General features: G+C 47.1%; 2 protein-coding genes across 9 annotated transcripts in view; both read left to right on the forward strand.

Moving 5' to 3' along the window:
* The window catches only part of MARK1 (microtubule affinity regulating kinase 1), a 62,482-nt gene extending 58,924 nt beyond the window's left edge, over nucleotides 1-3,558 (forward strand). For all 8 annotated transcript variants that reach the window (XM_040611900.1, XM_040611904.1, XM_040611906.1 and 5 more), the window contains one exon: nucleotides 1,455-3,558. In XM_040611900.1, the coding sequence (XP_040467834.1) occupies nucleotides 1,455-1,809 (355 nt within the window). In that variant the 3' untranslated portion in view covers nucleotides 1,810-3,558. The remainder of the gene's footprint in view (nucleotides 1-1,454) is intronic.
* A 3,261-nt stretch (nucleotides 3,559-6,819) lies between these two features.
* Nucleotides 6,820-10,957, forward strand: C12H1orf115 (chromosome 12 C1orf115 homolog). The gene is made up of 2 exons (XM_040612270.1): nucleotides 6,820-7,108; nucleotides 9,451-10,957. Exons 1-2 carry the CDS (start codon nucleotides 6,860-6,862, stop codon nucleotides 9,568-9,570), a joined length of 369 nt encoding a protein of 122 aa, XP_040468204.1. The 5' UTR covers nucleotides 6,820-6,859; the 3' UTR covers nucleotides 9,571-10,957.
* Nucleotides 10,958-12,248: the final 1,291 nt, after the last annotated feature.

The following is a 12,248-nucleotide window of genomic DNA, read 5'->3' on the forward strand; positions in this document are numbered from 1 at the left end:
AGTGCATAATTTTTTATTTTTATGCTCTCTAATGAACAGGCATTGTAGTTTGCATTCTAAACTGGTCACTTACAGAAAGTACCAACTTAGTTTTCAAAACAGAAGGCCTTTATTTAAAAAAAAACCCAGCACATTCTTAACAGGATACATTGTATAATACACAATGCGTTCTATCTATGTTAGCCCTTTGCAATTCAAAGTCTATTAGCTGTCGAATTCTTGACATGGAAAGGGAAAAGAGATTAATCAAATGTTCAAATGAAATGAAGTGTGAAGTTGCTTTCAGCTCTTGCTTTCATTCTCTAGCTTCCTCTACTTTTTGTCATCCTACAGTGTCTGTTTTGGGCTAAAAGTCGTTTGAGATCTTATCCCTGCCATGCTCTATCCCTTAATATTGTTGTGGTTCTCTGGGGATCACTCTGAAAGTTAAATTAAAAATGCTTGTTTTGACTCCTCTCTGAATAGCGATGGTTTATAGACTACCAAAATGAGAACAGCACCTTTCCCCTTGTGACGGATGGGGAGGCATCAGGCATCTCAAGTACTTGGGACAAAACCAGAAGTAGCTGGCTGTGGAATCATTTTAAAATAATTAGTGCTGTTTCTCAAAATGATTTCTACAATGGAATAAGTTATCTATTTGGTAGGGAAGCATCAGAGCAAGAATATTCATTGGAAATCACTCCCTTGAAATTTTGTCCAAGTCATTGTGTCAACTGAAAATACTTTGTGTCTACTTGTCACTGTTTGTTCTGTGAAAAAGCTGCTGGCTGTGTGCTCAACTGGTTGACAGACAAGCTGTTCACAACCAAATTACAGCACAAAATTCTGCTTCATCAATTAAACGAAAGCATGTTATCATAAGGTCTTTTTACACAGAGAGAGGTCAAAAATACGTGATAAATGCAAAAGGGGAAAAGGCGGAAAAGAGGGGAGGGAATTAACTGAGGACTTGTGAATTGCAGGGTGGGATTTCTTCTGCTGCTGCTTTTATAGTATGATTTATGCTTCAGGATTGTGTCCCTCAACTTCAGTTCTGTTGGTGTATGGCATGCTCCAGATCATGAAATCAGCAGAAACTCAGTCATGCTTTCACATAGATTCCACTTTCTTTGGAGCAGTACGGAGTAACGTGTGTCTGCTGCAATTACCATTGCACATGTCATCAGAACGTTTTGGAGCAGGGGTTTCCAAACGTGCTTTGCTCCTGTGCCACTACTGGGAGCTGCGCCGGTGCTCTAGCAGCTCCCAGCACTGTGCCAGAGCACGTGCACATGCAGGAGATGGTGCACAGCCGTTCCAGCAGCATCCATCTGACTCTTGGAATTCGCTTTCCTGTGACTAGTGGTGTGCCAATTGCAGTTTAGAAACCCCTGTTCAAGAGCTGTATTTCTCTTCTGTGTCATGGTTATACCCCTTGTATCTTTGACTGTTCTGTATGTCACTTCTTCCAGGAGTGCTTCTGGGGAGCCAAAAGACAGAGAGAAGGAGGACAGCAAAGATTCGAAGCCGCGCTCCTTGCGGTTCACGTGGAGTATGAAGACCACTAGTTCTATGGACCCCAACGATATGATGAGAGAGATTCGGAAAGTGTTAGATGCTAATAACTGTGATTACGAACAAAAAGAGAGGTTTTTGCTCTTCTGTGTGCATGGTGATGCACGACAAGATAGCCTTGTTCAGTGGGAGATGGAAGTCTGCAAACTGCCGCGATTGTCACTCAATGGAGTTCGTTTCAAGAGAATATCTGGGACTTCTATCGCATTTAAGAACATTGCATCCAAGATAGCAAACGAGCTTAAGCTGTAAAGAGAACCTAAATTTTTTGGGATCAGGGAAGATTCATACATGATCTACACTTTGAATGTACTGGTTGCGCCTAATGTGATTGGCCTGTGAAACCCCCATGTAGAAATTGTCCTTATTGCAATAAGGTTATACATAGTTATTCAGAATTGTAAAGTTAAATCCAGTATGACCTATATTAAATAACTGTAGCTAAAGAAGTTATGTTCACATGTACAGGTAAGTATATAGAGCATTCTGTTCATTTTATGTTCATAGAGTTGTATAATAAAAAGATGACTGCTTAAATTCAGATCTTGTATAGTTGTCTAGATTTCTGCACAGAAATGTATGTTTGATGCTTTGAGTTGGAAAAGTTCTTCCCTATCATTTACATTTTTGGTGGGTTTTATAAGTCTTACCTCTATTGTGCGTTTTTTAAAAAACTTGTGTCCTGAGTCAAATGCACAAAAATAGTTTTCACAACTGTAGCATGACCATTTTTAATTATTTAAAGATCGTTCATGATTTGAACCAAAAGTCAATGAATAATTGGCTTTTGTTCTACACGAGACTGTTCCTGCTTATCTTTGGCTCTTCTCCTTGTTATTGGACAGTGTTTAGTTGAAAAAATACAAACATGTTTACAGTGTTGGCACTTACAGTTTAAAAACGTTGTTCTGCCTTGGGCCAGCTCAGAGCTGTGGGGGAACAGAAACCAGGCGTAGGTGACGTTGTGTCTGCAAATTACAGTGCTCACTCCCATGGCCCGTTAACAAATGTAGCACCAAAATGGAGAACCGTAATTATTTCATTTGAATATCATGGTGTAAAATATCACTTGTTTGCTGCCTTCAGAATACTCGAAATTCCATTTTATGGAAATATATTAATATTGGGACTGTTTAATAGCACAAGATAATCTGAAGTGTTGACCAATTGTATGAGTTAATAATACCACCTCAGGAATTAGCTTGGCTTTTGGAACATGTGCCCCCAAAGAGTACATGCAATTCCACGTAATATTTTACAGCTAAACATACATTGTTTATAATGATAAATTGTTGATTTATGCTTTCGTGGTTGTACAGTTTGTTCCCATGTAACCTGTTTGTGTTTAATATTTTACCAGATTTCTTGTATTTATTCCACATCATTATGCCTGTAATGTGCAGCTTTGTAATTAGGCACTTGCCTACAGAAAAGACAAAAAAGAAAAAAAGAAAAAACACCCACATTTTTTTCCTTCATAATGAATGATTATAAACTATGTAAAACCACTAGTACTGGTACATTTTAATACTTGTTATTTTGTACTGAATTAACCATAGAGGTTGGTTGTGCAATGTTATTTAATGTCGTAATTACTGTAATATCAACATATGGGCCCCATCTGCACACTCTTGTGAAGAATAGAAAGTTCATTAAGAAACTGTCACTTTAAAAAATAAAAATTAAAAAAAAAAAAGATGTGGTAAACTCTGTAACCCTAAGTTAGAAGGCTGTAAGTGTAGTAAATGTGCCATTCTCTAATGGCTTCTTGACCGAGATGGACTTTTACATACTGTACTGTGATGTAGCTTTCCTATGTAACAGTTATGTTCGGAAATGGACGTGTATTGTTGCCTTAGAAAAAGGGTGGTGTTGGAAAGAAAGAACTGTAGCCCCTTTTCTTTTTTCATCTGATGTTCATTGAAACAAAATCTGATGCAAGTCATCTTGATTCACTGGTGCACTCTATTAAAACTTACTTGAACAGTTCTCATACTAAAATACTTGTTGTTTGCCCTTTATAAAAGCGCAGTAATTACTGCAGGTAGCAAAACAGTCTGAAGGAGGCCAGGCTTCATCTTCAGCATCGTGTGAACTCAGGATTAGCATTGCATTGGTTCTGTGGTCCTGCGCTGTCCAGAAACTATCGGTGGTTTAGCACTCAGAAATGGATGTCCACGAGCTTCTCCAGAAAGTCACCAAAAGCCAGCCTCAGGAGGGGTTTGTGTGTCTGCTCAATTTACCCGTAAACGTCCATGAATGTTTAGTTATCCTTGAAAAACACACCGCTGGAACGTAACAGTGAGGTTAATCCAAGATCACATAGGAACTTAGTCATGAAACAAAACCCTTTGCCTTTTCGGAGCGTTCAGTAGCAAAAATATAGGTCATGCCGAGACGGTAGATTAAGCGCTTAGGATAGCGCCCTGCGTTACGTGCCCCGTGCCTACGTAGCTAACTTTGCCCTAGATTGTTGCTGGGTTTCGGCACTTTGTGTAACTGGAGATGTATTAATGTTCCACAAAACACAGATAGCGTTTCCAGAGAACAGGCTACAAATTTTACTTCCACTCTCCCATGAAACGCTGCACCCCAAAGTGCCGGTGTAATGTTTCTGTATACAGACAGCTTGCTAACGGCAATATTTCCAGCACCTGCCAGCGATGTGAAATTGCCGTGATTCCCAAACCCTGCTGACCTCCTTCCTTCTGCCCTCTTGGAAGATGAGCTGTGAACCACCTTACGCTCTCCCTAGCAAATACACTAAGGAGTATGATCTGTGTGAAGGGTGTAGCTGCACCCAAACTCATCATTTGGCTTTCCAAATCTCCTGTGCCTGGCAGGAATAAGACGGGAAGATCTGAGAAAGGAGCTTTTTCAGAATTGCTGGCTTTATTGGCAAGCAGAGCGTACTTTGTGTGGAAATCAGTGACATGTTGCATAGTGAATCCTCAGTGCCTGTTTGTTGGGTCCCTCAACTGCTGCCTTGTTACATACCTGTTTCGTGTAAGTTACTCCTTGGGTAAGAATGAGATAAGAACATTTGGATCAGAAATGCAGCTTGACTTTCACATGGGAGGGATCACAGCAGCATTATGTCAGCGTGGCTTTATCCTGAGAAATCCAAAAGACAGTTAAATGCCACGTCATGTTCCACGGCCTCCGGGAAGTGATGGGTCTCTGATGGATCTTCAGGGGGTTTATGTGTTTGATCGTAACTTCTTGGCAGCATTTCGGGGGGGGGGAAGCAGTTGGAATACCACATGGTTCTGCTGGTTTGGTTGGGGTTGGTTTTTTGCTTGCTTTCTTTAAGGGACAGAGACACTTCCAAACTAAGTAGATCCCTTTTCATGCAGTCCAGTTTAAAGCATTAACAGGGATATGGGTGAATGAAAGGACTATAACCATTCGCTTCTGCTTCTCTGGATGACAAATAATGCTTGAGCACCAAGTGGCATCCTTAATGCTATGTAGTTATGATGATGCTAAGATTCCATGAGCTGTTAGACACGTGGCTTTGGATACCCGGTGTCACACACCCAAGAGGTGCCCTGGACCTCTGAATCCAAGAACTTGTGGTTCCCCTGCTGCCATGCAAATGGAGACAGTAAATCCCAGCTGAGAGACATATTCCCTGAGGTTCTGACAGTTGAACTCTGGAAAATGAAACAAACTCATGAGGTACAAACCCAGTCTGTGAGGAAAGGTACAAACCCGTCTTGAGAAGACCGATTACCTTTGACTATCTTTGCAATTCTTGTTTAGGGGCAAAGTATACATGCAGTAATGGATCTATAAATAGAAACCTAGACGCGAACACTTTTTAAAGTCCCAGAAAAAATACTTAATGCATTTTTCCCTTCAAAATTTTTCAAGAGACCTTGAGGTTAACAAGATGAAGGATCCTGTTCAACAGCTGCTTACAGATTACCGATCTTTTATTTCTTGATGCTACTACTTAATCAGCATCTAGCAATTATTTCACCCCTCAAACCATTTAAGGAAGTATCGCGTGCACATCTACAGCAACGCAGCAGAGATGCAAAGTGTAACTCCTGTCCTTTGCTGCTTCAGGCTGCCGGCCACGGGGTTATCAACAGGCACTCGGGACAGGACCCGTGGTGCTCCTCTGTTTCACTGTCTCTGTGGTGTCGAGGACACACCTGCAGGTGCAGGACATAGGCAAGTTCGGCATCTGGCTCCAGGAGGTTTGGGGAAAGAACTTGGGTGGCTCAGAAAGGGGCCCTGAGGGTGCTGCCGCAGCCGGAGCCTGGAGGAGGGAGAGTGCCGAGGGCCACACGTGGCCTGTGGAAGGTGTCTGGGACAGGTGCACTGAGCATGACACTCTCTCCTGGGTTTAGGTCTCCACTCGACCTCCTGGAGATGTAACTTAAAAAACCTGGTGAGGGTAACAGGAATGCCGATGCCTTTAATATAAAACAGGGGAAAGGATGGAGCACTTTTCCTACGATGACAGACCCAAGACTCGGCCCATGCCTTCTACCCTTCCGAGGAGCGGCCGAGCCGCCCGTTGCAGCTCTCCGGCTGGCGCGGCGGTGGCCAAGCGCTGTCCCCGGGGCAGGTCACAACGCCAGGCACCAGAGTCACAATACACACACACACACACACACGACACCAGCTCGAGGCTTTGTTCCTCGGTAAGAAAAATCCACGGGAAAGGATTAGTCTGAACCGTTATTGCATCTGCTTAGCTGAAGTATTTGCACGTCTATCAAAGGTCGATAAATACACCAACCGGTTCGATAAATGACATCGATGCTCCCGACACCACTCTGCTTTGTTGGCCCGAGCCAGCGCCGGGCACGGCCCGCACCCGGGCAGGACCCACGGCGGAGGCTGCCCGTGGGATGGCGGCTGTGGCACCCCAGGGGTGGCCGAACGGCCACCCGGGGCTGCGGCGGGGACACCGCCACAGCGGGGCTGCCAGGAGCCCGGGCTGAGGGGGGAAGGCAGCGACCCGGGCCGGGGCGGTCTCGGTGTCCCCCCGCGGTGGCGGCAGCCGGGCTGCCCCTCCCCTGGGCCGCCGGCGGAGCGAGCCCCGGCTCCCCCAGCGGCTCCCCGCCGCCCCGGCGAGGCGAGGTGCTCCGCGCCGGCGGCCCGGGGGTGCCGGAGCCCACCCGCCCCCCGCCCGCCGCCGCGGCTCCGCCGGCCGCACCCGCCCGGCCCGGCCCGGCTTCCTCGGGCAGGGCCCGCAGCGCCGCTTCCCGCCGCCGTCCCGCCCCGGGGAGGGGGCAGCGGCCGCCTCAGCCACACCTGCGGCGCGGCGGCGGGCGGCGGCACCATGGCGGTGGGTGCGCGGCTGGGCGCCAAGGCCAGGGGCCGCTACTCCCGCCGCGGGGCCGGCGACGACCAGGTCTCCATCCTGCCCGGCGAGGAGGCGGCGGGGCAGGGGCAGGAGCAGCAGCAGGAGCCGGGCGCTGCCGCCAGGAGGGTGCGCTTCGCCCTCCTGCCCGACTCCTACGAGCCGCTGCACCCGCCGCGGGCCGCCCGCAAGCGGCCCTACGGGCAGCGCCTGAGGAAGTACGGCAAGGTGAGGGCAGGGGGCGGGGGGGGCACCGGGGGTCTCGGCACGGGCTTTCCCGAGGGGCTCTCGGAAGGGCCTCTGGGTCCTGGGGCGCCGAGCTCAGCCGGGGCGGGCAGGCAGCCCCCCGGGCAGGACAGGACAGTCCCCCGGACAGGACAGGACAGCCCCACGGACAGGACAGGACAGGACAGTCACCCGGACAGGACAGGACAGCCCCCCGGGCGGGACGGGACAGCCCCCCGGGCCGGGATCAGCGCAGGGAAAAGCTGCCGGTTGGGAGCAAAAATGACACTAAGCCGATCCATGTGATGAGTGCTTTGCCCGGCTTTGTTCAGCGTTTCCCCCGGCGTCATTGCTTTGACACTGTTCCTTAAAACTTCCCACGAATTGCCAGGTTTGGGGCGGATTTTTCCTTCTGCCCAAGTGCCCGCAGGGAAGGGCACCGCCATCCCTCCCCACTCCATTGCCACCTCACCCGTCGGGTGTCCCCTGAAAATCACTGGTAGGTGTTAAAGGAAAAAAAAATGCAACATGTTCTTCCTTGTGTGGCACCTGGTTGGGACCGAAATGGTTCTGTGGCTTTGCGGTGCAGAGCCGCCAGCCCTGCAGCGTGGTGGGTTGTGTGTGGCCCCCCCGGGCAGGTGCCTTTGGTTACAAAAGTGCTATTGGGAAGCGTTTGATTATTTTCCACTTGTTCGTGTCACTCAAATACAGTTCAGGTATGTCTTGGATATGTAGCAAAAAAGAGTTTTGGTGTTAGTAGGAAAAAATCCATCTGGTGTCAGGAACCCTTTTCCTACCAGAGAGATCACAGATACCAGTATGAGACATGATTTTCTACGCATTCTTTTAAAAACCGATGATAGGCTTGTGATGTCCGACACGCAGAAAATGCTGGTTAGGCTGGCAAAGTTACTCCGAAATTCACAGTGTTTACAGGTGTAAGACATACTCATGAGCTGCCTGACCAACACTACTGTTTCATAAAGAGATGAATATTTTCTCTTTCCTGATGGATTTGACGCTTCGAGTTCCCAGCACTGTGATTTCCAGTAAACCACAGCTTACACCAGTAAACCCCCATCAGCCTCCAGTCCGCCGGCTGATGGGTGCTGCTGCGTCGCAGCCATGCGTCAGTGCGCCCTCGCTGCTGTTGCTGTGTGTGCTGGTGGCATGAGGGCGTCGGGACGGTGTTTAGAGCCCAGGCCGGTTCTTGGACGCCGCGTATTCCCCTCCGTATTGCTCAGGCCACATCCCCACGGGGCAGGTTTGCCAGTTTGGCTCCGGCGGTGAGGAACGACAGGTGCGGGCCGGGTGGGTGAGCTGCATGCGGGGCGGGAGGGAGGAAAGGGATCGCTGGTGTGGCGCAGTGGGACGGGGGCAGATGTGGGAAGGGAAGGCCCCGCGTCCCCTTCTCCGTCCTCGGGCTCGAGCTGCCTTTTGATTTTGCCATCTTAACTCACATCAAGCCAGTTTCCATAGGAGTAAATGCAGTGCAGTTCAGCTATGTAATGGCATGCAGTACTACTGTAATCCAGCTACCCCAGTAATCCCAGTAATATAACAGATATTGACTGGATTTCACCCATTTAGAAGTATATTCTCTGTTTCAGTGTTTTCCATATTACAAGAGATGATTTTGATCTAGTCCCCCACAATCAGCAAGTGTTACTAACAGTTAATTCCAATATTCCTCCCAAACTGACCACATTGTATTAATTCCCCAGTCACGAGCAGCCACATGAGCAAAAACTATCAAGAGTGAAACTAAAATTGGATTAAGGTTTTTAGTTTAAGTAATCTGTAGTGAGTTGTCTCTAACACAGTACACGGATGAGTTCTTAAACACATACAGACATGGAACTGGGTCAAAACATTCTTATTTTGACCAAAAAAATCTTGTTTTGACAAAGAACAAGGAAATCTCAGCAGAAGTATTCTCAGTGGTTTACTGCTGCCTTGTTCAGGGCCAGTTTTAACAGCTTACATGCTTTTAGGAGATACTAACAATCTTAGAACGTGTGTGTGGGAAACATGTACCTCTACAGACTAGGTATGAACTTAAACTAATTTTATTCTTGAATAGAAGCCCATGTGAAAGCCTGGCTTCCTGTGGAGGCTGCATCCGTTCGGTCTAACTATACTCTGTGGGGGTGTGTTTCTGTATAAAAATAGATGGTAAAATGTTATTCCATGCTCAAGCCCTCATTAGCTACGGGAGAAATTAATTTTCTGGGTCGGTGACGCTGGCTGTCAGAACGATTTTATGTGAAGGTATTTTCCATCACCACTTTTTTCTTTCTTTTTTTTTTTTTTTTTTAATCCCCTTCTCCCATCTCTCTGTGCAGAACGTCGGCAAAGCTCTGCAGAAGGGATGCCACTACTTGGTGGTCGGCCTGCAAGGATTGGCGACGGCCTATTCTGCTCCCTTCGGAGTGGCAGCTCAGGTGGCATCCTTCGTCCGCTAGCGCAGCTCCACGCACCCCACGGGGGAGGACCTGAGGACATTGCTGCTTTCTTAGGATTAAATCTGAAACCCGCACCTGAGAAACCTCTTGGACAAACATTCCCAGCCCGGAGCCCCTCCGCCAGCCCCTTCTCCAGGACTGGGGGCTCTTCTCTGCAAAAACTTCCAGCGCTTTATGAAATCAGATCAGGTCTAAGAAATGCAAGGATAAGGAAATAATCTTCAATTCATTGAGCTGAAGTTTGTTCTCAGATATGAGTTGGCTTTCTAGAGCTTTGCGCTGTGTGTGGAAGGGAGCCAAGGATGGATGGAAAAGCAAGTAGATGAGGGGGAGAGAAATGAAGGAAAATAGAGGATGCAGGAGCAGGTGGGGAGGTGGAGGTCTGAGTCTGGCTAGTGAGAGGAACTGTCAGAGCAGTGGAGGAAACGGGTAACAGGGGATCAGGAAAAGATAGTCTTTGGGGTTCTGAAGTAATTATTTTTTTTTCCTTCAGAGGGTTAAGATTATGAGTATACTTAAAAATGTACCTGGATAGAGATGGATTGTGGTCTGAGACGCAGAGAGCTTTGCTGCATTGCAGCTGTTCAGTTCAAACACTAGGCATAATGAGTTTAAGTCTTAAGACTGATGCAAAAATCCAGAAAGAAAATGAGGTGTGTTTGTCTTCTGATTTGGGGGCATGAAAGGTTCACTGTGATTAGTATTTCAAACTTTTCCTCTGCTGCTGTGCAATCTGCATGTATTTTTTTGACTGAGAGCTGGTTTTATATCTGATATACCTGATTCTGGAAGCTGGGGCATAAGAACACCCAGTTCTGTGATGTTTGCCAGGAAAAAAAATGAATTATTAACTACGTCTGCAAAAAAAAGTACATACAGCGTTTGGTATGAGAATGTACAACTGTTTGGTGTAAGAATGGGGCCACATAACCTGCCAGCTCCATCTTTGTTTCCATTTGTGGAAGTTTAGCTAGAGGATGTCAACATCAGACGGCTCGGCTCCATGGTGCGGATGGAGCAGCTTCCATGTCACACCTCCAGGGATATAAATTTTGTATTGATGACACAGAAACAAGGGGGTTGATGTGCCTTCAAAATTTTGGGGGTTTGGGATTTTTTTCTGTCTTTTGTGGTAGCAGGAAATTATTTATTTCTCTGCTACCAGTTTCTCTATTATAGATCTTTCTAGTTTTGATACTGGGTTTTGTAATCAAGGCGTTGATTTATCTGGAAAAAAATGCTGTTTGCTTTCTTTGCCTTTTTTGAACAAAGAGGTTTTCACGTCTTTGCAAGCCTCACTATTTCTTTTCAATGTAGCAGATGAAACAAAGGTGGATTTTTTATTGCTCTTTTCTAACTGGACTGTAAATAAAAGTAATGTGGTCCATGTCATGTGTTTACCTACATGTACGAGTAGGCGCACAAAGGAGTTTCTCGGTGGTGGCCCAGGCAGCGAGGGGAAGCTGCAGTGTAAACATCCCCGTGGCATTCTGCCGTGCCCTGCTGGAAGGAGCCAGCTGTAGCCCAGGCTGCATGGAAACACAGAGGAAAGGCAGGGTGGGGAGATGAGGCTGCAGAGGATCTAAGGTTGGGGTAGGAATAGCCACAAAGGGATTTCAGTCATTGATTTCATGCCTTTGGTTGTTCCTTTTGAGCTTTCTGGTGGGGACAGATCTATCCCTTCAATCTGCCCCACCAGCATCCCAGAGGGTGTTGATAGCTGCTGTGTCTTGCAATAAGAACAGGGCTGTCCTAACATCCCCGTGCCACACCAGCCTGTATATTTTGGGATTCGCTACAGATTTTTTTACAACACTCTATGTTTTACAGTGCTTTTACAACATGAATCATTAGAGCTTTTTTTTAAATGACTAAAGCAGTGCAGGGGGAGATTTGTGTCTCCATTCTTCTGTGAGAAAGGAGTGTCCGTCTATTTGTCCCTGTGTCCTCCAAGTGGAAAGGCTGCTCCCTTGTTGCAATTGCAACACCCAGGGTCCAACCCATTCAATGCAGGGACTTTCCACAAAGGTAAACATGAACTTCAGCTCATGAACCGCTTGCTCAGCACAATTGTTGCCACTGGTTTTTGCCTGCTAACCTATGGTCTCTGCCCACTGGGAGCAACTTTAAGGGAGTAACGCGGTTGCTACCTATGCAGAACCCAAATGATATGTAAATGGTGCTTCTGTGTGAGCCTGAGAAAAGAAAAGCTTGATGCATACTGGTGAGTCAGCTTCTGCTGAACAGTGTTTCTAAAATAGACCAAAAATGAAGAGGAGAAAGATAAAGTAGGCAAGTAACCTATGCTGTTGCTATAAAACAGCTGGTGATTTGTGCCAGCCTATTTTCCTTCCTCAGAATGAATTGATGGTTCTCACTGAGGCTACCAATTAGTGCTGCTTATCAGTTCTCCTTGAGCAGTAATTTACTCCTCAGCTGGTGGAGTGAGTTTGTGAGGCCAAACCTTGGCCTGAGGGTTTGCTGCTCTCTTCAGCAGCCCCAGCTGACAACAGCAGTGTCTAGAAAATCTGAATCGGGGCAGAGGCCTGAGGTTTGATTTTCATTCAGTCGGGATAGATGGCAGAGGGCTGTAGTTCCTGTCAATCACGGCAGCATCCCTGCTGCGCCAGGTCTGGCTTAGCCATCACGCAAACAGGTGGGACAGGGCAGGTCCTGCA

The sequence above is a fragment of the Falco naumanni genome, chromosome 12 (assembly GCF_017639655.2).
Source record: "Falco naumanni isolate bFalNau1 chromosome 12, bFalNau1.pat, whole genome shotgun sequence".
Lineage (NCBI taxonomy): Eukaryota > Metazoa > Chordata > Aves > Falconiformes > Falconidae > Falco > Falco naumanni.

Coding starts and splice junctions, on each gene's coding strand:
- C12H1orf115 (XM_040612270.1), top strand. CDS start 6,860: ATGGCGGTGGGTGCGCGGCTGGGCGCCAAGGCCAGGGGCCGCTACTCC. Junction 7,109..9,450: donor GCCTGAGGAAGTACGGCAAG/GTGAGGGCAGGG, acceptor CTCTCTGTGCAG/AACGTCGGCAAAGCTCTGCA.